This window comes from Nelumbo nucifera, chromosome 5 (genome assembly GCF_055504915.1).
Source record: "Nelumbo nucifera cultivar China Antique chromosome 5, China Antique-T2T, whole genome shotgun sequence".
In the NCBI taxonomy this organism is placed as follows: domain Eukaryota; kingdom Viridiplantae; phylum Streptophyta; class Magnoliopsida; order Proteales; family Nelumbonaceae; genus Nelumbo; species Nelumbo nucifera.
The window spans coordinates 8768961-8793030 of NC_142653.1; the positions used below are offsets into that span (position 1 = coordinate 8768961).

The 24070-nt window shown below is 38.5% G+C and overlaps 1 protein-coding gene across 2 annotated transcripts; it reads left to right on the forward strand.

Annotated features, from left to right (window-relative positions):
* The first annotated feature begins 220 nt into the window (after nt 1-220).
* HAT3.1 (Homeodomain-like protein with RING/FYVE/PHD-type zinc finger domain-containing protein) lies at nt 221-21563 on the forward strand. Of its 2 annotated transcripts, XM_010273193.3 has the most exons (10): nt 221-548; nt 2866-2987; nt 3117-3640; nt 11153-11318; nt 11456-11579; nt 11673-11785; nt 11882-12451; nt 14511-14843; nt 20029-20118; nt 20190-21563. In XM_010273193.3, exons 3-10 carry the CDS (start codon nt 3120-3122, stop codon nt 20640-20642), a joined length of 2370 nt encoding a protein of 789 aa, XP_010271495.1. In that variant the 5' UTR covers nt 221-548; nt 2866-2987; nt 3117-3119; the 3' UTR covers nt 20643-21563. The 2 variants fall into 2 exon arrangements, with proteins under 2 accessions (XP_010271495.1, XP_010271502.1); XM_010273200.3 differs by lacking the exon at nt 2866-2987 and having other exon boundaries at nt 233-548.
* Nucleotides 21564-24070: the final 2507 nt, after the last annotated feature.

Below are 24070 nucleotides of genomic sequence, written 5' to 3' on the forward strand. Positions count from 1 at the left end.
CAAGCGGCGGGCTATTGATCGGACGGCTAACAGGTAACAGCAGTATTGGAGCGTCAAGCATGACGTAAGACGGTGTGCATTGAATTGGTGGATGGTCATAAGAAAAAAGTGGTTCGACCAGCCCAGGATTCTAGGTTGTTCGGGCAAACGCACGCAGAAGAGGCAACACATGCCACGTGGTCAGAGTCTTTTTTCGATCGGCAAGAAGCCAAGAAGCTTCGGAAGAAGAGGTAGATAGACAACAGAGCGGAAAGCGGTGGTGCGATCGCTGTTTGGGTTCCAAGAATAAAAATGAAATTGGAAACCGAAAACCTCTTAAATCACACAAACATACGGTACCAAGTTAACATTAAAATACGTGCTTTGTGAGAGTTAAGAGAATAAAAATGTTCTATTAATCTGCCTTTCGATCTGAAAGGCGGGAAAACATTTCGGTTCGCGGTCTCTCCTCCACATTTTCGCAGTCTCCTCTTTTATCCGATCTGAATCTCTGTCTTTTCTCGCCGTCCAACTGGTGCGGAGCTTAACGGATTCAAGAGGACGATAAGGTAAGCTTCTAAACCAATCCTTGTTGTTGTTGTTGTTTTCTTTTTCTTTTTCTTTAACTTCTCCCCTCTTTCATGTTATCTTTGATGGGGTAAGCTGGTGTGGAGCTTTGCAATGGATTGTGTTCTTAATCCCAAGTAATTAGGATAGCTGCGTTTCAGTGCCGAAGTTAGTGTTTCTTTCTGACATGTTGGGCCTTGAAATTGTATTGGCTAAGGTCTTAATTATCTAGACCTAGATGGTCGAGCTAGGGTTACGTTGAAAGCATTGGACAATGCAGGTTTAAAATAGTAACACCGTTTCGCTGAATGCATGTAGTGACTATGTTTTTCTACACACCAAACGTTTCAACTTTAGGTTCAGTGACTTCAATTGCCGAAGCCTTAGTGTTCTTAATATCTGCCAGGTTTGGCTTTCAGAAAATAAGCTGCAACGTTGTAGTTTTACAATGGACAGCATAAATGCCGAAGCGACAAGAATATTGGGAGACCCGAGATACATGGGTTCAACGTTTAACTTGAAAGTCGTTACTGTTGGGTTTTGTAGGGTCAACCATTCACATTCGTCAGGTCGGTGTTATTAGTGGCATGGGTACCCTGTTTTGAATTGTCGCCAATATTTATTTATAACTGAGCACTTTAAGAGGTTTGGGTGAGAAATGCACCTACTCGGGATGTATACACTCAACAGCCTTCTTTAAGATGGACTTGTAGAGTGCAATTTGTAGATTTAGTTATTTGGCATTAACTGCCAACAGAAAATGCTAAAAGTATGGAAGCAAAGAATTATGAATTACTTGTTGCCTAGTTCTTTGTGGATCTTGAAATAGTTACTAAACCATGGTGACTCTTGAGGAGGATTATTTTTTAACTTGACTATGCATAGAAATATCTTAATACCCAGAAAGTTCAAGTTGTATTGCAGCATTTGTAATGTCAGGTCACCAAGGGACTTCTGATGAGAAATTAAGTTGGGTGGATTACAGTGCCAAATCGATATTTCTCTTTGAGTTTGTCCACGGAACACTGTAATTGTGCTATTGGATGCATTCTCCTTGTATCTGTATTGATTAAACATTCACATATATAAGATGTGTATGATATGCTCATTTCTGAGCAGGTTTCATCAAATCGCTTTGATCGTCAGTTGAATGCCTCAATGATCCTGTCAGAAGAGCTGGTACATTATAAAAGGAGAAAGAGGCCAAATTCTGTGCAATATGTTTCTTTTTCTTTGTTTTTTATTATGTTGGACTTTGTTTAAAGAAGTGGACAAACTTTTCAGAAGTTCTCTCTTGAAGTTGCTGAATAAAATAGATGGGCATCTACAATTTCACTGAGAGGGTGGTGCTCTCATGTGGTCTTGTCATTAATCATTAAACATATTGGTCATTGGATCCTTCCTAGCGGGTTGTCAAGTTCATCTTTGATGGCTGCAATCTTAGTAATCTGGGCTTTATGAGTGTTCAGAGTCATCATGTATTTTCTTCAGGGCTTGGGGTTGTTTTGCTCCCTAGGTTTTTGCTTGGGTGGAGGTTGAGGTTGTTTGCCAAGTGGTTCTCAATTCTCATGTGGGCAAGGAAGAGGGCCTTGGAGCTGTGACATTACATTAAAGAGGCTAGGTCCTTGGGTGCTAAGGTGGGCAGCTTGATCCATTGGCTCCAAAGGTCAGGCAGCCCACTGGCACAAGACTTAGAGTTGCACTTGAGAGGGAAAGAACTTCATTGGAGTTTGTGCCCCGCCTAATTAGAGATATTGGTTATTGGGATTAAGGACCCCTTCAAATAAACCAACTAGTTACCCTATTTATTCTTTTATTAACCACCTTTAGCTAGGAAATGATCTCTTATTTAGGTTTCTCAAATCTACCCATCTCTTTCTTAATCCTATGTAGGTTATCCATAGCAACAACTTTGGAGAAATTAGTTATTATAATGTTTTTCTTTTGTATGGTGTCGTAAAGGAATGAAAAAGTATCTTTATCTAGAATATAGGGATGCCTATGCATCCAAGAAGAATGATACATGATGGGAATTGTTTTTTGATAGATGACTTACGTTTTACCAAGCTTCTCAGTTTCCAGCAAAATAATAGTCACTAGATCAGCAAGGCTTGAGGAACAAACACACCTTGAAGATTGGATTTGGGGCATGTGCTAAAATGTTGTGTATTGACCATTTCAATTTCAGACAGTACTTTTGTTGTTGAATTACATGAATTTGCATGTTATATGTTTATAATATGCGAACTTACTCTGTGCTTGCTTTAAATGTCTCTCCTACTCACAAATCATTGATCATCTAATTCACATTTCTTGCAGGAGTATTGATTAGATAAGACTCAGAAGTCCCAAACATATCAGAATTTGCAACTATCTTTTATTTTGAAAGGCAAAACTATTTTGTCATTATCATCACCATCTCCTAATTCTATTGACCATTGGTATGAAATCCTCTTAAGAAACTCATTGATAAAAAAAATCCTCTTAAGAAACATTGCATATTGAGACAAATACTTTCCAGTTAATTGCAGTTTACTGGAATAACTGTGTTTGTTGATTAACTATTGTAGGTGATGCACATGGGTGCTGCTTCTCCCGTGAAAGAAAGTGATGACAAACAGAAAATTTCAAGTCCTGAAGAAAGTAAATTGGGACAGAATGTTCAACTTGATTCTGGAAACATACAAAGTGAACCAAAAGAGCCTATGGCTGGGGGATCTGATGTTGCCGATACTGAAAAACTTGAACCTGAATCTAAGGTTGTGACCAAGAATTCTAGCAGGTCTGCTTACAAGAAAAACAAGGTTTCGTCAAAATCAATAAAAAGAAAATATATGTTAAGATCTTCAACAAGTAGTACCAGAGTTCTTCGGTCAATGTCACGTGGCACTTCTAAACCTCCTGTTCCCAGTAGCAATATGGGGAATGCTACCACTGAAAGTGGAAAGAAGAGAAAGAGGAAGAAAAAAGTAAGCAAAACATTGAATGATGAATTCTCAACAATTAGGAAACGTATAAGGTATCTGTTGACTCGAATGAATTATGAGCAAAGTCTGATAGATGCTTATTCTGGTGAAGGCTGGAAAGGAAACAGGTTTGTATTGATCTAAAGTACATTGGAGATATCATTAATTCTGCATTTTTGTTTTAATTTCATTTGAATGGCGGAAAGCTTTTGATGCACTGGCTGGTCTCTGGAGGTTTGGAATGCAGTTAGCTTTTGATGCACATTTCATTTGTGTAAAATTGCCAAAGGTTAGGTCCATATCCAGTCCACCCCTCCAAGACCCTGGATAGTCAGGACCAACATTGGGTAATGGCCCTCTGGTTAATTTTATCTCTTTTACCTATTTCTGATATTCATATTGAAATTGGGTCTACCTTTTCCTGTCCTTTCTCATTTTCTGTCATCATCATGATGGAATTGAGCTTTTTTTTCCCTCTCATTCTTTATTATGTTCTTAGTTTCTTTTTTTTTATTATTTTGGCTAAAAGAATATTAACTAAAAGTATCTATTAACTAGAAAAAAATATAGAGAATAGAAGGGGTTCCCTTAGAGAGGCTGGCTTGTTACTGCTGATATTTATATATTTGTGATTCCAAGATATTGTTTATTATAATCTAATAGAGATGGCTGATAGTTCACTCTCAGCATTCTCAGACAATCAATCTATTCTTCTCCTTTTCATTTTTCTCTTTATGTTTGTCTCCCTACTTTTTTCTACTTCAATTTCATTCAGACAAATGTGAGTTGGTTTCAGAGCTTCTTATCATGTTTTCCTACTTCCGTTGCTGATTTATTCTCCAAGATATGCTGATGTCATTGGCTGTACATTTGATAAATAAGATAGAAAATGATTTATTTTAAAAGAACTAAGACCCAAGAGTTTGGTGAGGAAGGTTTTTGTTTTTTCTCTTGTGGTGAATTTAATATGTCAAACAAGTTTTAAGATTTTCTTGAAGAGTTTTATGGTGAACGGTTCAGAAAAATTCTTGTCTGATAGTTTTGATTGGTATGACATAATACCATGGAGGTTTTTTTTTTTGATAAATGAGTGAAATTTTATTAAACCAGCAAATAAGAGTTACATGCAACCCATAGAAAGGCACGGGATGCGACCTTTCCTTCAAAAGCTAGTTACAGAATTATAAGTACAAAAGAAATTACACAGAAGCCAAAAATAAAGTATCCCGGAGAACCCTTGTTTAGCAAGTGAATCAGCCATTGAATTTGCTGATCTGCCTACCCACTGAACTCTGATTGTCATATTCCTTAATAACCATTTAACATTTTTGAGAAGACCTATAAAACCCCAAATCACAGTGTCTGGATCCTTCAGCCAACCCACTATCACCTGGGAATCCCCTTCAATAATCAGATGCTCTATGCCTAGCTGATTTGCAAGCTGGATTCCTTGTACAACAGCAAGTAATTTGGCCCTTAAAGAGTCTCCCACACTCGCAGGACCTGAGTACAAAGATATAATGTTACTATCTTTGTTTCTCAGCACTCCTATGCCTGAAGGGTCTTGGATTTCCTCGGCTACTCCCATCAAAGTTCGGCTTGATAAACTCCTCCCCTGGTGGCATTCATTCAACCCCTTGTCTATCCGTCCTGGTAGAAGTATTAGCCGCTGCTAACCAGCTTCTCCATAGGTCATCAAAAGAGTATGCATCAAAGAGCTTTAGAGTTTTCAGCCACTGAATTGCCCTTGTCAGAATACATTCTTTAACTTTCGAGAAGCTCGTTTCTTTTTCACAAAATATTCTGGTGTTCCTTTCTTCCCAAACCGTCCACAACAAAGTTGCTCTTATGCACTTCTACATAATTCTCCCTCTCTTTGTGTGCCATTCAAAAATAGACGGACTAAACAACAAGCTAGTATTAAGATGGCAGGTTCCACCTACACTCAAACAACATAAGAATCCAATTCCATAAAATTGTAGCAAAGGAGCAAGAGATCATTAAGTGGTGACAGTCCTCATTCTGAGGTTTACAAAGAACACACCATTGACACCAATTAGGGGATAAGCACCAATTTGATCTCCTCTTTTCTAGGTTTTCAAAGGTATTAATCTTACCATAATAAACTTTCCGACAAAAAACAGCAATCTTTGGGGGAATGGGCCTAGTCCAAAATTCTTTAACTGGGAAATTCTGAGGTGCAGAAGTGGAACAAAGGGACATGAAGAAAGAGGAGCAAGTGAAAAAACCTTTCGGTTAGGGGTCCAAATTCTTGTGTCAAGTTTGAGGGGATCTAAACAAATAAACTCAAGTGAAGACAATAAATCTGAAACACAAGCACTTTCATCATCACGTAACTCTCTACGGAAACCAAAATCCCAGTTTACGGCCACAGAAGAAGCTGAGGAGAAAATAAAACTGGAAACTGGCTCTTTGTTATAAAGGAAAAGAGAGTAAAGAGAGGGGAAAATGCCTTCAAGTGGTTGGTTGCCCACCCAAATGTCTTCCCAAAAAAGAACATTGTTTCCAAAATTAACATCATACCTGACCAGATTGAGAAAATGGGGTAGAATTCCGTGAATGGCCTTCTAGGGTGTTGCAAGAGTTGCCCGTCGAGATACCCCGACATCCCAACCGTTCTGCAAACAGCCATTGAATACTATTCACCACCTTGTGACACAATACCATGGAGTTTAAGAGTTGGTAAATGGCATTGATGTTCAAACCATAAAAGAAATGAATGAATGAATTGGGCTTTGGAATTTTTAATTGAGGGGGGGGGGGGGGGTTGTCCCCTAAGAGGTGCTTGGGCACTTTCACCTGGTACATTATAACTGATTCTTTTCCTTATATTAATAAAATTTTCATGTTATCTATAAAAAATAGTGAAAATTGGATGAATCCATCCTAGTGGAAGGATGCATTGAACCAAGAGAAGGAAGCACTGATGAAAAATAACATTGGGAAGCTTGGCTATCTTCCTCATAGAAAGGAATTAGTAGGTTATAAGTGAATGCTCAATATCTATACCGAACTTGAGGGGGAATCATTGTTTTCGTGTTGTCATTAATGGGTACTTTTGTCACTTTGATTATTTATTATATAAACTAATAGAGAGGGCTGGTGACTCACTTTTAGTTTTCTCATATACTTTAACCTTTCTTCTCTCTTTACTTCCTTCTTTCTCTCTCTCTCTGTACCCAAAATTTTCCATCTCTTTGTTTTCATTCTTACAAAAATGGTCAAACCCATGTGAAGAAACCCAAGATAGAAGAATCATAAACAACACAGAATATAATTCATGGTCCCTAATGGAAAAGAGCAGTCTCTTCAAAGCTTCTTAGCTGTGATCATAAGCCTAGCAGGATTTGGTTGTGCAATAATGCATTACTCATCAGTGGATTGACTATAATGCATTTGTAGTCCTCAATCTCTTGCAAGCATTGACTGGCTTTGACAAGAATCGCATCAGATACCTACTTCTGGCTTCCTGAGGGTGTTGAGAAATCAAAATTTTCTAGAATCTGTTCTTTTAGATCCTCCAAAATAGAGCATTTTTTAAACATCCTGCACCGAAGACTGAAACTGAAAGGGCAATGATGCCACCAGAGGAAATACTGCTTGTTCTTGGGAAGGAATTAATTCTAAAGATGGTGAATACACCTCCTAAAGCTGAAATTGTATACTTAAACTGGATAAATACGTGGTTAATGGCTACTTACCATGTCTTTCCTATGAATTAGGGTATTGGTTTTTTCTTTTTTTTTTTTAGAGTGGCCCCCGGCTAACGTCTCTAACTAGGAGGAACAAGGGCCTTGTACAACACTAAGGGAATTCTGTCACCACTCATAAGTCCCAACCTTGCTATTGAAAGCGTTGAAGAAATGAAGACATTATTTAGATATTCAAGAAGAGTAGCACTACTAGTCCATGAGTTGTTTAATCCCCTTTTAGAAACTAGATTCTAAGAAATATCAACTAGTACAGGTCATAAAAGAAGTTATAGGATGACCTTGAATGATTGAATATCTAAACTATTATTAAAAGTGTGAACAAGAGTCTTGAACTTTTGTTCGACTAAAATATCACAATTTTTGAATATGGTCAATATCTAATTGTAATGACAAATGTAATTTTAACAACTATTTTTCTCCTCATTCGTCCCTCTCATCAAGTCTTATATTCAAGGTATTAAGGGCCTATTCATTGCTTTGAAGTTTGACATCTAAAAGTGCAATAATTACATTAAGAGGTATATTTATTGAACTTTTCTTCCCTCTAAACTCTGAATGCAGAGAATGTTGTTCTGAATTCTGAAAATTATCAAATATTCATTTTGACCCCATATATGAGAGTTTTTGTTTGTCCTTTTGGGGGTATCATTTGTATGATTGCACATTAAGAGATAAGAGATAAGAGGAAACGAACAACCATTTTTCTCATAAAGTTAAAAGATTCCTCTTAAGAGATAAGGGTTAAGAGGAAACTAACAGGCCCTAACTCGCATAAACATTCATTGAATCTTATTCTTGTCGAAAATACTCTTATTTTTTAGTTTAATCCCTCTCTAATTGTAAGGATACAAAATGTAATTTGAACTACTACATTTATCCACATTCAATAATTTCTTACTAAGCCTTATATTTTAGGGTTTTAACTCCCAATTGAATCCTATATTTAAGCTATTATTTTCACCAAGAAATATAAATTCTGTCAATTGGATCTACATCCAATACCTTGAATAATATAAAATACATGCTTTTTAAAATTAACCAAAAAATGGAACTATTTTTCCATCTTGGTGGTGAGGAAGCAATTCAACCATCTTGGTCATGTGAGCCAATCCATGCCAGAATTAAATAAAAAACTTTTAAAATAGAAATAAATAAAAAATACAAAAAAATTGGGCACACCTCTAATGTTATATATATATTATTTTAAAGAAAAAGAAGTATGATAAATAATAATTATTCTTATTTATATTGAAATGAAATATAAATTTAAATTCAATCCAAAAAAAATTATTTTTGTGGTGGTGGGTTAATAATTCAACCCTTTGAGTCAATTGTCAATGCGTGAAGTCATAATTATATAAGAAAAATTAAAAAAAGATAAAAATACAAAAAGAATATACAAAAATATATAATGAAGCACATTAAAGGAGAAATAAATGTGACAAAGAATACTTGTTTTTATTGATGACATAAATAAAATACAAATTTAAAACCAACCCAAAAATAGGATTGTTTTCCTATTTAGTGGCAAGTCAACAATTCAATCTTTTGGGTCAAATGCATCAACCCTTGATGTCTTAAATAATAATAAAAATTAAAAAACATAAAAGCATATAAAAGTATTAAAAATACAAAAGTTTTTGTAGAAAACATTTGGTCACATCTCTAATACCATATATTTATCATATTAAACAAAAATAAGTGTGACAAATAAGAAATTATATATTATCATCGCCATCATAAAAAAATGTCATGTGCAAAGTGCGTGAGCACTTTATAGTGAGGTAAAGTATACAAGTTTTTTGATGGAGATCTAAAGCCACCCAACTAAAGATCTTCCTGTGATTCAATTTTTTTCTCTAGAGACCAAATCATACCTAACAGGTTGTTACGGTTCAAAGCAGGCTTAGCCTTGCCTACGCTTGGCAGGCTTACGTTAGGGACATGCCTGTCATTTTCGCCTGTAAGATTTTTGGGAGAACTGATGTCATCTTCAGGCAGACCACCAAAAGCTTAACGTACTCTTTGAGGAGGGGTGGTCGACCTCCTTGGGTGCCTAACCTTGGCACTCCTAGACCTTCATCCCCTTGCGGGGCGGCCCTGGTTAATGGCTAGCATGGCTACCAGGGTTCCTCATAGGCGCACACTTGCTCATGGGGACAGTGTTGGACCGGCATTGCGCTACCGATACTCAAGGGAGGCTTGGCATGCGGGCCTGGCTCAAGCATGTCCCTTCACCTCGCCAGCCCCTAGCGCACGGGTATGTTCCGGCCCAAGCGGTTGCCTATCATCATGGCACACAGGTGCCTGTCATCATCGGCATATAGGAGACCCTTCACATCGGTGCCAAGTCACCTCATCGGCGCATGGTCGCCTTCCATTATGGTTGTCCCCCTTTAGCATGTAAGAGGCGCCTCCCATGGACCGGTCTGAGCCAGGAGAGTGCCCCGGCCATTGGACTTGAGGTTATGATCCAGTGCTACTGACTTTGGTGGAGCCATCCCATCGGGCAACTCCTAGCCTCTAAGCGCATAAAGGCTTGTCCTGGCCTGCCTTGGCTAGGACGCCGCACGGGTTTCTTCCACTGTAGAACTACCCTTGTGACAAGGTGGCATTTAAATGGGCATAAGAAACTGAAAGCTTCTTAAGGCAAACAAGAGTATGCTTGGCAAATTCAACATAAGAACAACTATCGTGTATACCATATCTATTATTTATTATTGCATGCCATCAATTGGAAATTTCAATGGGAAATCTACAGTCATATCCCTTTCAGGGTTGCTTACTTCTCTCCAATTAAGATGGTCATTGTTTGAATCACCAAAACCCTAATGAAAGCTTCTCATGGTTTGTCTAACTTTGTTTTTCTGACCATTAACCATCAAAATGGTATTACTGAGTAGTAGATACATTCATGTAGTCCCCTAAAGCTAAGGTTTACACCCAAAACCTCAACATGAGACTTGCAATAGAAGTAGATCAAGAATAGATACATTCATGGCATAACAAGATTCATGTAACTGCCCCCATATGGTTGGAACAAGGTTTAGGTGAGGTGATGGGGATGAGGCATGATGTGAGGTGTTCCATTATCCTAAGGCATGAAGCATAAACAAGAACTTAAGAGGCATAAGCCTCCCAAGCATGGATTTTTTAATTAAAAAATATTTAAAATAAATATAGTTATCATCCCAAAAATTATGAGAATTTAGAAAATTTCATACTTACAGTTCCAAATAACACATTCATCATATTTAAAGATAAAACTGAATTATCATCATCCATGATACATGACTTGCAAAGTTTCATATCAAAATTTCAGAATTAAAAGGTAAGAGCATATGAGGTTTATGCTTCCTGCATAAAGGTGTACCTCTTTCTAAGGGCTTCTGAGCTCCAATTGTATGCCTCAAGTGTATCTGTATCAAAGTGTACTGTAATGGAACACCACAGTAGACACATTAATTCACACCAAGGAACTTTGGTATATCTCCTATATCCTGTGTCTTCTTATATTTGCCAGTTTGAGAGCAAAATGTCAAAAACCATATGTATCAGCCAAAACAGGCTGAAGTATACTATATTTATTCTTTTATATCATTTTATTGTTGTCACCTTAGGTACTTTAGGGTCTATGAGGCTTAGTGAATGCTTGCATCTCCTGGATGGTAAGTGAGAAACTCCATTATCATTACTATAAAGGCAATTAAGTACTAAAATGTTCTTTGTTTCATTTACCTTAATATGCTAATGATTAAAAAAAAGATCGTTTTGATTGGAGGATGTTGTTTTCATTCTTTCTGGAGCTAAACCTTCAACTTTGATGGCATGTCTTTGCAAAGTTACTTATATGAGATTTGCATGTGTATTTTCTTTGTTAGTATAACTAGATATTTAAATTTGCAGCCTAGAAAAAATTAAGCCAGAGAAGGAACTTCAACGTGCCACAGCTGAAATTTTACGTTGCAAACTGAGAATACGTGAATTATTTCAGCACCTTAGTTCTTTATGTTCTGTAGGAAGGCTTCAGGAGTCTTTGTTTGATTCTGAAGGACAAATCTACAGTGAGGATGTATGTGGAATCTGTTGAACTTATTACCTCTGTTTGTCTTCTTTAAAGCTGTTATTTACTTCTCTTATTTATTGTTTTTGTGTATGGGAAAATGATACTTTAGTACAGTGCTTAGAGTTGAAACTGTCTTGTGGCAGATATTCTGTGCCAAATGTGGGTCTAAAGACTTGTCTACTGATAATGATATTATACTCTGCGATGGAATTTGCGATCGTGGGTTTCATCAGATGTGTTTGGAACCTCCATTGTCAAAAGAAGAAAGTAATATCCAATGATTAGTTGAAAGTATTTCTAGTTGATTGTTAGTTAAGAAACATGTTTTTAGTTTAAAGTTTATTTCATTCTTTCTTGCAGTTCCTCCTGGAGATGAGGGCTGGCTGTGCCCCGGATGTGATTGCAAAGTGGATTGCATTGAATTACTAAATGAGCTTCGAGGATTGGATCTCTCTATTAATGACAATTGGGAGGTCAGCTGGAAACCCCTAGTTTCTCCTATGATAGCTGCTTTCTGGAATTGTTCAACTTATATCACTCAGCAACACTTTGTTTTCTTCAATTTGCAGAAGATATTTCCTGAGGCAGCAGCAGCAGCAGCAGCCGGAGATAACCAAGATGGTGACTTTGGATTTCCTTCAGATGACTCTGAGGATTATGATTATGACCCAAATGGTCCTCAAGTTGATGATGAGAAGGTTCAGACTGATGATTCAAGTTCTGAGGAGTCTGACTTCACCTCTGCATCAGATGACTCAGGTCCTCCACCCAATGATGATCTGTATCTGGGACTTCCTTCTGACGATTCAGAGGATAATGATTATGATCCTACTGCTCGAGATCCTGATGAACATGCCAATCGGGAATCATCTAATTCTGATTTTACATCTGACTCTGAGGACTTTAGTGCTTTAAGTGATCATAACATACCTATGGTCACAGATGAAATTCCTGTGTCCTCATCAGTGGATGGTACTAAACCTCTCACAGGATCAAGTGAAAGATCTAAAATGGATAGAAAGAGGAAAACACCTATACATAGTGAGCTCCTGTCCAAATTGCAGCCAGATGAAGAAAATGCTTTGCCTGTATCAGGGAAAAGGCATCGTGAACTGTTGGACTACAAAAAACTGCATGATGTAAGTTTCTATTCCTTTATTGAAAAAAAAAGTTCCTCTTCCTTTTCATTGTGGTTTACCTATATAGTTTTGATTCATGGTACATGTACTTGCTGGTGCTTTAGTTTAAAAGAACAACATTAATTGACTATAGGTAAAACTTGAAGCCAGTACACCTTGTTTTTTCCTCAACTTGGTATTCTGTGTCTGTGTATTTGTTTCTGTAATGAAGGTTTTTAGCTCATGTAAGTAGTATATAGAGAAGTATATGAATACTGCATATATGATGTAGGGGTGTTTTTGTCTTTCCATTGTATTTTTTTAGCTCATGTAAATAGCATATGAAGGTGCAACCATCCTTATCCACTGTCTTCCTGCCTCATTCTCTCTTCCTTTTATTTATTATTTCTCTTATTTTTTGATTACTGGTTGTGGTAACAAGATCACAAAATTGTCTTTAATGTGCCTCATTGGTAAGATAACAGGAATATTTGTATTGGTGCTTCTATTTTCTCTTAACCAAGGTTTTAAAAATGGAGGTGTAACACCAATTGTTCCACTACCCAGAGGCATGACCCATGGTTCTGAATGCAAGGGTTGGAAGATCTTAAGTGCAAGGAGGATGCATATTTATCCATGCATGGGATGAATTTTCATTTCGAGTTATCTATAAGAAAAAATTGTAACCAGCACCCTGACGGTACCCATGACAAAACCTACAACTGAAGGCCATTACCCAATGTTGGTCCCAGCTTGAAGGGATTTCCTAGGCATTGAAATAAGCTTTGTGATTTTTATAACAAAGTGGCCTCTCTCAGGATCAAACCCCCATTTTCGCACTTGTAAGCTCAAGATCTTATAATTGCACCGACCAATGGCTCCTATGACAAAACCTACTGTTTGCTGACCTGCAATAGAGTTTAGAGCAGACAACAGAGAGAAGAGGAAAGAATAAGAGAGGAGAGAATGGATGGTTGGCAATTCTGTTCTCAGCTGACCTTAAAGTAACTTTTGTATTAAAAAGATATAGTTACATAAAAATACAATTATGCCCCTGATTAGTGAAGCCACTTAACACCAAATAAAAGGAACTAAGTTAGGCCCAGTATATTGTTATAACTAATAACCCAAAGAAAAAAGGCCCATAAGATTAATCACCCATTACAACACCTATAATGCATGAATAAAAGGATTGAGAAGCAAGGTGCCAACCAGCTGGTTGGTAAGGTCTCCTGCTGGTCGTAGTGGAGACTTGGGATCGAATCCCACCTGCACCTGGGTTGGGGGATGGGCTACCCCCTGTTGTGTAGCCCTTCACAAGATATAAAAAAAATAAAAGGATTGAGGAAAAATAAACCTATCTACTGCTTATTTTCAAGGTTCAAAGCATCAATACGCTTGATACACACAAACATGAGTATTGGGTGTTCTGATTGTATCAAAAACTTTTTTTTAAGTTTTTCTTTTTACTTTGTGTATCACTGACCTCCCAATATGATGTGATACAGGTGTTTTGTATTGAAATTAGAGAGAGAGAGAGAATGGAACCAGAATATGATTAGGTGCCATCATCATCACTATGTATCTGGGACGATATATCATCCTGTACACTTATGGGACCAGAATATTTAATATTTGTTGAAGCCATAAAATGAATACCTGCTGAAGATATGGCTTTTTGCTTTCTTTTTCTCTTTTACTATTTTACCATGTCTATTGTGTGTGTGTGTGTGTGAGCGAGTCAGAGAGAGAGAGAAAGAGGAACGGGACCATAATATTTGGTGCAGTAGGATTAGGTATCATCATCATTACCATGTATCTGGGACAATACATGATCCTGTACAATTATGGGACCAGAATACTTAATATTTGTTGAAGCCATAAAATGAATACCTGCTAATGATATGGCTCTTTGCTTTTTTTTTTTCTTTTGTTACTATTTTACCATGTCTATTGTGAGATATTACCATCCTTTATTGCAGATACAATTACACCCATATGACTTGAACTGTATAGCGTTAATTATTGTCTTCTCTCCATTCTATTTATTTATATGTTTATCAATCCCTCATTTTTAAAGGAGACATACGGAAACCTTCCTTCTGATTCAAGTGATGATGAAGACTGGACTGCAACAGATGCACCAAGTAAAGGAAACAATTGTGCTGTCAAAAGTACATCTGTATCACCAAATGGAAATTTGCCAACCATTAATAATGGGATAACTACCAAAGGTGAAAGGCAGAATTTGGAAGTGACAAATAATACTCCAAAGGAAACTCACCAGATACCTGAATTAGGAGATGCGAGCCATACAGCAGATAAAACAAATGAAGATGATCAAGAGCCTTGTTCCATTGAAAAGACATCTACCACGCCAAAACATAGAAGTCTTGGAAAAGCTGTAACTCAGGTAATAGGTTTTTTTTTTAAGAAAAATCTTCCATCTGAGCTCTAGTTGTTACTTGTTAGATTCTGGGTCAATCATAGTTTCTATTTATTAATATATGGTAGGTCTAAGTAAATTGCAGATTTGAAGTAATTTATCGTGAGAATGGGGTTAACCTTTCCAACAGAAATTGTGGTCTTCTTAGTAGTATTGCTTTGCAGCAGCTAGTGTGAGAATGGTACTATTCTCAAGTAGATAACAGTGAAAAGTAGTTCATTCTCTTTAGCTTTCTGCCCATGTTATCTAGTCTCTGGATGTTAAATAGGAATGTTGCTGAGTTCTGTTTTGTCAGCATCTCCAAATGAAGGCTGCTAGAGTTCTGCTTCTCTTTGAAAGCCTAGTTATGATACCATTTTACTTTAATTCAATTATATACTTAAAAATGTAGTTGTCCATGTCAGCTTACTTCACATTGCTTCCAACAACCTTAGAATTTTGTGGGTTATTGAATTAAAAAATAAAAAATCGAATGTGGTCATCTTTTAACACCATCGCATGTATCACACAGGTGTCTTCTAGTTATCTTAATAAAATCAAAAGCATATTTATGGAATTTGGGTTCCTGACCCAGTTTTTAATGGGTAGTGAATCAACTATCCAATCTTAACAAAAAAACTTAATAAACTCATAAAGAAGTTTATAATATGGTTTTTTTATAAATAAAATCATCTTCCATTATTTCAAAGATTGGTTACATGAAAATCCCCTTAGAGAGGTGCGAGGTGTCACCTCTCCAAACAGCGAATACATAAACTACAACAGAGATTACATGAATGTTAATGTTAAACAAGAGTTACAGTTGCGCCCAGAACAATGTTTCCCTATTTGTCCCTTGTTTTGCCAAGGCATCAGCAAATGCATTAGCTGATCTCCCAACCCACTGTACTGTTATAGACGTATTTCTTGTCAGCCATTTGAATTTCTTTAACTCATTTTTGTAGCCCCAAGTGACATCCTTGAGATTATTTAACCAATCCACCACTGTCTTAGAATCCCCTTCAATCAGAAGCTGCTCCACGCCCACTTCTTTTGCAAGTATTCCTTGTATTGCAGCTAACAGCTCTGCCCGGATGGAGTTCCCAACACATAAAGGGCCAAAATAGAGTAAGACAACCGCTCCAGCCTCATTCCTCAATACACCTCCCATCCCAGAGGGACCCAAGTTACCCTAGCTACTCCCATCAAAATTCAGCTTCAAAGAACCAAGAGGGGGGACCCAACTAGTCAATACCCTTACTTTGGAGGTGGAACAGTTTATAATATGATTTTACTGATAAAAAAATTCATAAAATGTGGTGCTCCCCCCCCCCTCCCCCCAAAAAAAGGATGTGGTGGTTCTGTAGTTTGTATCTTAATCTTTGCTTTTTTTTTTAATTATTCTCCAGACATATAGCTGTAATAAAAACAAGCTATATTGTTTCTATATTCTCCACTCTAAACATCTTAAAAGATCCCTTCTTTTTCTTCCAAATCTAGTCTCATCCTTAGTCAACTTTTGCTTTGTATTCTCTCCTTATATCATCTTGTTAAAGCAGCTAGGCTACAAAAATGAATGAATGTATATATAAATATAGAAGTATATTAATATTTTATAATGTATTATATTATCATACATAAATGTTATGGAATTTCATATTAATTATACAATATCAATTTTTTAAAGGAAAGAACCATGAATTAATTTCATAGGGAACTACAATACAATGCAGTGCTCAAAACCCTTGCGCAACATCCCAACATCATTTGGAAATTATAAATTATCATACTACAATTGAAAATTATAAATGATGAAATGACAATGGGTTGGCTAGGGGTGCAAATGGATTGGATCATGATCCGATCCGATTTGGTCGAATTTGGATCACCCTTGGTCGGATCTTCGGATCACCCCTATCCGATTTGAGAAGATCCGATCCAATATATGTTATTTATTTATTTATAAGTATATTATTTATATTGTACTTTTTATAAAATAACATGTTATATATGTTGAAAATAATTAAAAAGTACTTGTATTTTTTGCTTTTCCTTTATTTAATTTGGTATATTTTATTTTTCTTTTAATAATTTATTAATTTTTAAAGAAAACAAGTTGGATCGGATCAGATCCAAAGATCCAACTTACCGGTAGGGTTCGAATTCAGATTGAGGCCTATCAGATCCAACTGGATCTGCCATGAACAATGTTGGATTGGATTTGGATATACCCTAATTCGAATCAGATCCAATCCGTTTGCATCCCTAGGGTTGGCTACATGAATCCTGTTTCACCATTCCATTCGTTTAGTATCATATCCATTGTTAAATTATGGGCGCTTAAATCATTTCTTTTTATTTCCACCCAAGACTTATTCCTAGCAGGTTTTGGAGTTGACAATTTACACTTGATTTTCAAAATAACCTCACACATTTTGCTCTACATACACTCCTATCGACCAAAAATGAGTTGCACATTTATTATTGTATAAATGAGGTATAATTAGTTATTTTCCTACTAGTAAAAACTAATTAATTATTTTTTCTCCACTAAGATGTTTATTTCTATATTGCTTGCTTAGTTGGTCTTCTAGGTGATCAACCTCCAAAATGTATACTTCAACTGCACTAACAAGACCTGTTATTTGTCCTTGTGGCTTTGAACTTTGTGGTAGCTTTTTTAAAAGAGAATGAGTTATGGAACTAGATGCCTTATCAGAATAGGGAGACATGGGCAAGAGAGGGGCCCAAAAAAGAACCTTCACAATATGCACAAAATACACAAGTTAGGAAATGAGCTTGAGTTGGCAAGTGAAATAGGGGAGAAGGTCAACTCCTTTGATCTTAATGCCTGAAGTGCTATTGGTGACAATTGTTTTGAAGTTTAGAGTGTTGGAGAGGAAGGAGGGATAAGAGTTGTAGATCCCACCTGCAATAATCTGAAATAAAATAGAACATAGAAGAGAAAAAGAAGATTAAATAAGATGGAAGAGAAAGAAAGGAAGAGAGTAGTTCGAACCTCTCTCCTGTCCCCTAGAGTAATCTTTTATTCTTTAATTGTAATGTGAGCACAACTACTGCCCTTAATAGGGCGGCCAGCACTAAAAGCAATAATGAAAAAAGAAGAAAACAGGCCCATAACTAAGGCCAATTCTCAAACATAACTAAATAAAAGAAAGAAACAAAGGCACATTCAGCTCATCATCTCTACACTCTTCCTCAAGCTGAGCATAGATATCAATCATGCCCAACTTGCTTACATAGTGTTGTAACTTTGCCAAAGGAATACCCTTGGTAGAACATCTACTAATTGTTGCTCTCAGGCAATGAAAGGAATACAAACTTCTTTTGAAGCCACACTTTCTCTAAAATGCCAATCTACTTCAATATGCTTTGTCCTATCATTCTGAATTGGACCGTGAGCTATTTTAATTGCAGCCTGGTTATCACAGTACAATATTAAGGGCTTATCATATGCAATACCCATCTCCTCTAGAAGTGACTTGAGGCATAACAACTTTGAAACTCTATGTGGCATTGCCCTATACTCTACCTTAGTTCTAGATCTAGCTACTACTAACTACTTCTTACTTCTTCAAGAGACAATGTTCCCCGCAACCAAAGCACAATAACCCGATGTAGATATTCTATCATCAATACTACCAGCCTAGTCAACATCTATATAAGTCTATAGTAACTTCCCCAAAAGTCCCTAGAACATTCCCCTGTCAGCCAAGAGATTGAGAGCTTATGATTGGCATCAATAGGTGTAGAAGCAGGTTTGGCACCAAGTTTCCCAGTCTCCATGAAAAGATCTAACACATACTTCTGTTGGCTACTAACCGAGCCTTTCTCTCAGTGGTGCCATCAACATGATACTTGATGGTGAACATTACATCTCATCGATTCCTTACCATGAGGCAAATCCACAATATCCCAGGTATTATCTTTGCAAAGTGCTTCTATTTCAGTTCTCATAGCCTCCATTCTGGCTTAGACAAGGCCTTTGTAACTAACTTGGGTATAAGTTGAGAGGAAATAGAGGCTAAAAAAGAATAATTAGATGGGGACAACAAGCTATAAGAAAGGTGTTTGGAAATACAATGTGTTGTACATTTTCTCTTACCTTTTCTCACAGCTATACTACCTCCTACTCAGGAAGGGCCAATAATGCATCCCAATTGTGCCCTACCCCTTACAAGAAAATCTGGTAATTCATTCTAGAGGTTAATGATCTCACCTCACTATTTAGAAGGTGATGTATCCACGGGCATTCCTCATTTTGTACTATCCAATCATTAATTGAGTTTCAATCACTTCTAAACTGATGCAGCTTGTGAGCCACCTCCACATGTTTTTTTTTTTTTCTTGTTAGAGAGGGGGTATGTTGACTTATTCTTGTTCTTTATAAAAACAATTAAAATAATGATAAAAAAATACAAACAATTAAAATGGATTGCAGACAAGCCCAACAGCACTGGTTTACAAGAAACTGACCAAAAAAAAGCTATAGACATCTTGGTGTGTTGGTTCCCATTTTCTATTCTCTGATAATTGCCGTCTCGTATCAAGTTTCAGCTTCAGGCCTTCTCTTTTCTATTCTATTGTATGGAAGAGTTGATGTGAACTCTCTCTCTCTCTCTCTCTCTCTAGAGAACTTCATACTCCCTACCCATCAAGTGGTGTGCAGAGTTCTAGATAATCTATACCACCTTATGTTTATCTCCATTCAAACTGTGAGCTTTACAAAACAAAACAGAAGGTTTAATGGTCTACAGACCACCCTGAACGAGATTCTAAAACTTTCTATTATATGTTCGACTCCATGTGTTAATGATTATGCTCCACGGTCTATGCACATTATTCTATACCACAGTCTTTTTTTTCCCTTAACAAGAACCTGGAAAGCCCAATGGCTTTCTGCTATAGACAAAATTCCAACTTCACAACATACAAGTAAACAGAGAAAAAAAACACAGTGCAATGCAAAGAACATCATAGTAAAATACGGTTCTTATGGTTCTTATTCAATTCAATACCTGTTGACAGAACTATTCCATACATTTAATTTGCTTACTTCGAAAAATTGTTTAAACTTGAGGAACCCTCTAAAACTGTAGTGACATTTTGTTTATTGTTTTACCAAACATTTGATGGTAATTTTGCAATGCAGAAACTCTACGAGGCCTTTAGGCGAAACCGGTATCCAGACAGAGCAACAAAGGAGAATCTTGTAAAAGAATTAGGAATCACTTTGCGGCAGGTATGCTTGCATCTGTGTCTTTTAGAGGGGGTTGAATACTATAGCATTAATTCTGGTTTTCTGTGTTTCAGGTTAGCAAGTGGTTTGAGAATGCTCGTAGGAGTTTGCGTCTATCAGCAAATGAAGCTGAACCAACTTCTGCAAACAAAGTTTCAGCTTTGGCCCCAGAAAATGGGAAAGTTCTTGAGCCTGAACCCAAAATGCCTTCTAAAGACGATGCCACCAATGATGGTATGGATAGAGAGTCAAGTAAAGAAGGCCATACTGAGGCTGTTGCAATGGAATGCTTGAGTGGGAAGGAGGAGAAAAAGGATTTGGAAACTGGGGAAAGCAGCCAACAGAAATTGGCAGCTCCCAATTCCAGAAAGGCTCATTTGGATGATCAAACACCAATTGAGACATTAAATAGTGGGGAGACTCCAATGGAGGCACAGAAAGGTCAAGCGACCCAGAAAAATGACCTAAATGCAAATCAGCAAGGGACTCTATCTGGAATACGGACTAGGAGTAGAAAGACTGCCTGATGACGTCATTGTGGAACTTATCCTTAACCATTGGTAACCCCTTGATTCACTCTGAAGCAGCCTCCTAGGAGGGCAAAACATGGGACTAGTTCACATTTGTGCAGCATTGCTCTCTTTGGATTCACTGCCGGAGAGGCAGGCCTGCAGCACAAAGTGCATGCTACTACTTTGGATCTCCTTGCCAAAAGGGAAGGGGGAGGGGGGATTTGTATTGATCTCTTTTTCTGGCAACATTGTATTGGTCTCAATGTTGTATAATTGGGAAAAAGTTCCCTTTTGCTTTAAACATATACCCTGATTTTGGAATTTCCCATTACCGAACCAGATGTCCAGTTATACTGGCTCATGATGGACTCTAGAGCCATTCTGCTTAAAGCATATAAATCCGTGCCCATGTCCTGCCTGCATGTGTTTCTCATGCTTACATTTTCTCCATCCCTAGTCCCCACGTTGAATCTGTGTCTTTTCAACCAAGGGTCGATTACACGATTATACTCCCCTTGATTATGAAGGGCCTATTTGTCAATTAATTTTAATTAACCACCTGGAGATGATGGTACGTGTGGTCTGTTTGTTAGCAAGTTAACATTACACTATGACATCTTGTTGATGGCCAAGTGTTTTTTTTTTTCTTTCTTTCTTTCTTTCTTTTTTTCGTAGGTAGATGGCCAAGTGTGTTAGCGCCCGCATATATGCGTCCAGGAAGCAGCAAGGGACCAAGGGGCAAGGGCGTCTCAATTCACTCTTTTTTATGAATGCTCCTTGGGGCAAGGCTATGTTTGATTTGATAGAATGTAAGCGAGAAGAATAAATCTTGCAAGCTGCAAATTAATTTAGAGATCAAAGTGTGCAGCCCAAAAAATTATTATCTTTTATATGCAATTTTACATTAAAAATAAATAAACTTTGAACATTTAATTCTAATTGCGAAAATCATAAGGTGGTTGATGTGGCTGATATGTTGAGTACATGGCCAATCTAGTGGATGCCTAGGATCACAGAGTCCTGCAAATGATAGAAAAGGTGGACTCGTGTAGGAAGTTCCTCATTTGATCAGATAAAAGAAACCCTTTTCCCTCAAACTGTCGCCTGAATGGATCCGAACCAGGGATGAACGGTCATCTGGATTTTAGTCCACACCACATCATTGCTTTTAAATTTTTGAGTATCGCTGCAAATTCACTCGTGCAAATAAAGGCGTCTACTTTTTGACTCTGCCAAGGTGCACCCCTACGCCCTCACCCTGTGTTTTGTCAACGGACATCACCTGACATTCAAACCCCCCCAGTCTTAAGCAAACGAGTCGGTTGAGACTTGAGAGTAGTGAAACTGAAATCGGATTTGCTCCTCACAAAAGTGCGTTTCACACTAATTTCACACATCTCAGCCCTGCATTGGGAACATCCTCCTATGAATGACAAAATCAAGTATGGGAGATATTCTTAAAGTGTATTCTTACACCCTTTGTTTTGTTGGTGGAAACCACCTGACATCAAAGCCACCAATCTTAAGCAAGTCAATCAATTGAGAGTAGTGAAATCAGATTCTCTTCGCACAGAGTGTGCCTCGTACTAATTTCACAACCCATCCCAACATGCATTGGAATGACAAAATCAAGCAAGAATCATAGTATTGGTATTGGGTATCGTATCGGACAGTTTGTATATGGATACAGATATGGATATAGATACGGTTTGAAAACCCATGGATATGGATGAAAGATATGAAAACACGTGGATATGTTAAGAAAATGATATAAATTTTGTAAATACATCAATTACACTAATTTTAAAAGCCAAAATAGTCACAAATAAAGCATAAATACATAAATAAATATTTTACTAATATAACAAGGTACATAAATATCATACAATTTTGTTGATAATCCAACAATCAAAAGTCCAAGACTCATATTATATAGTTTTTACAAAATAAAACATGCACAAAACCATTATTATGTTAAATTATATAAGTCCAAGACACAAAACATATGTGATGCAACCGTTTTTGGTCACGTACCATTTTTTGTGATGTATAAATTTTTTTGGCTAAGTACCCCGTTGTTTGACCTGGTGGTGACGTGCCTTGGTGATGAGATACTTGGTGGCGAACTCCCTGGGGGAGAACTACTTGGTGACGAACTGCCTGGTGATGCTCCCTGGTGGCGAACTGCCTAGGGGCGAACTGCGTGGTGGCGAACTGCCTGGTAGTGCTCCCTGGTGGCGAACTGCCTGATGGTGAACTGCTTGGTGGCGAACTGCCCGACAGTGCTCCCTGGTGGCGAACTGCCTGGTGGCGAACTGCCCGGTGGCGAACTGCCTGGTAGTGCTCCCTGGTGGCGAACTGCCTGATGGCGAACTGCCCGGCAGTGCTCCCTGGTGGCGAACTGCCCGGCAGTGCTCCCCGGTGGCGAACTGAGTGGTAGTGCTCCCTGGTGGCGAACTGCCTGGTAGTGCTCCCTGGTGGCGAACTGCCTAGTGGTGAGCTACCTGGTGGCGAACTGCCTGGTGGTGAACTGCCCGGCAGTGCTCCCTGGTGGCGAACTGCCTGATGGTGAACTCGTCACTTGACTTGCTCCTAGGCGGTCTGCAACTCAGAGGATGGTGGGAGCTCCCTGGTGCAGCACAACCCGACTACCCTCCGCGTAAGGTGATTTTCTCTCCTTTGTAGACGGCGGGAGCTGAAGGACCTGCAGGAATTGAATCAGAGGACCCGGGGGTATTTTCCCGGCGGGGACTCTCCGATGCCTAAGTTAGCATTCTGATTACAGAGGGCTTGGAGAGAAGTGAGAGAGCTAGAGAGCGGGGGTTACCGGCGAACTCGTCACTTTACTTGCTCCTAGGCGGTCTGCAACTCAGAGGATGGTGAAGCTCCCTGGTGCAGCGCAACCCGACTACCCTCCGCGTGAGGTGATTTTCTCTCCTTTGTAGACGGCGGGAGCTGAGGGACCTGCGGGAACTGAATCAGAGAACCCGGGGGTATTTTCCCGGCGGGGACTCTCCGATGCCTAAGTTAGCATTCTGATTACAGAGGGCTTGGAGAGAAGTGAGAGAGCTAGAGAGCGAGGGTTACCATACCTTTTCCCCTCCTGGCTTTGGGGGTCGGAGTCCTTATATAGTGGTGCCCTCGCGGGTTAGGTGGGTGAAAAGCCTTCAAATGGTAAGACGTCATATCCCGTCAAAACCGGGGTACGGTGATGAACTCCTCGAGGTTGTCAGGCTGGCGCTTGTGCCAGGCGGCCAGGTCGGCGCCTGTCAGTCGACGGGTCGGTGTCCGGGCTAGGTTGCCAGGCTGGCGCCTGTGTCTATCGGCGGGTTGGTGTCCGGGCCAGGTTGCCAGGTCGACGCCTGTGTCAGTCGGCGGGTCGGTGTCCGGGCCAGGTTGCCAGGTCGGCGCCTGTGTCAGTCGGCGAGTCGGTGTCCGGGCCA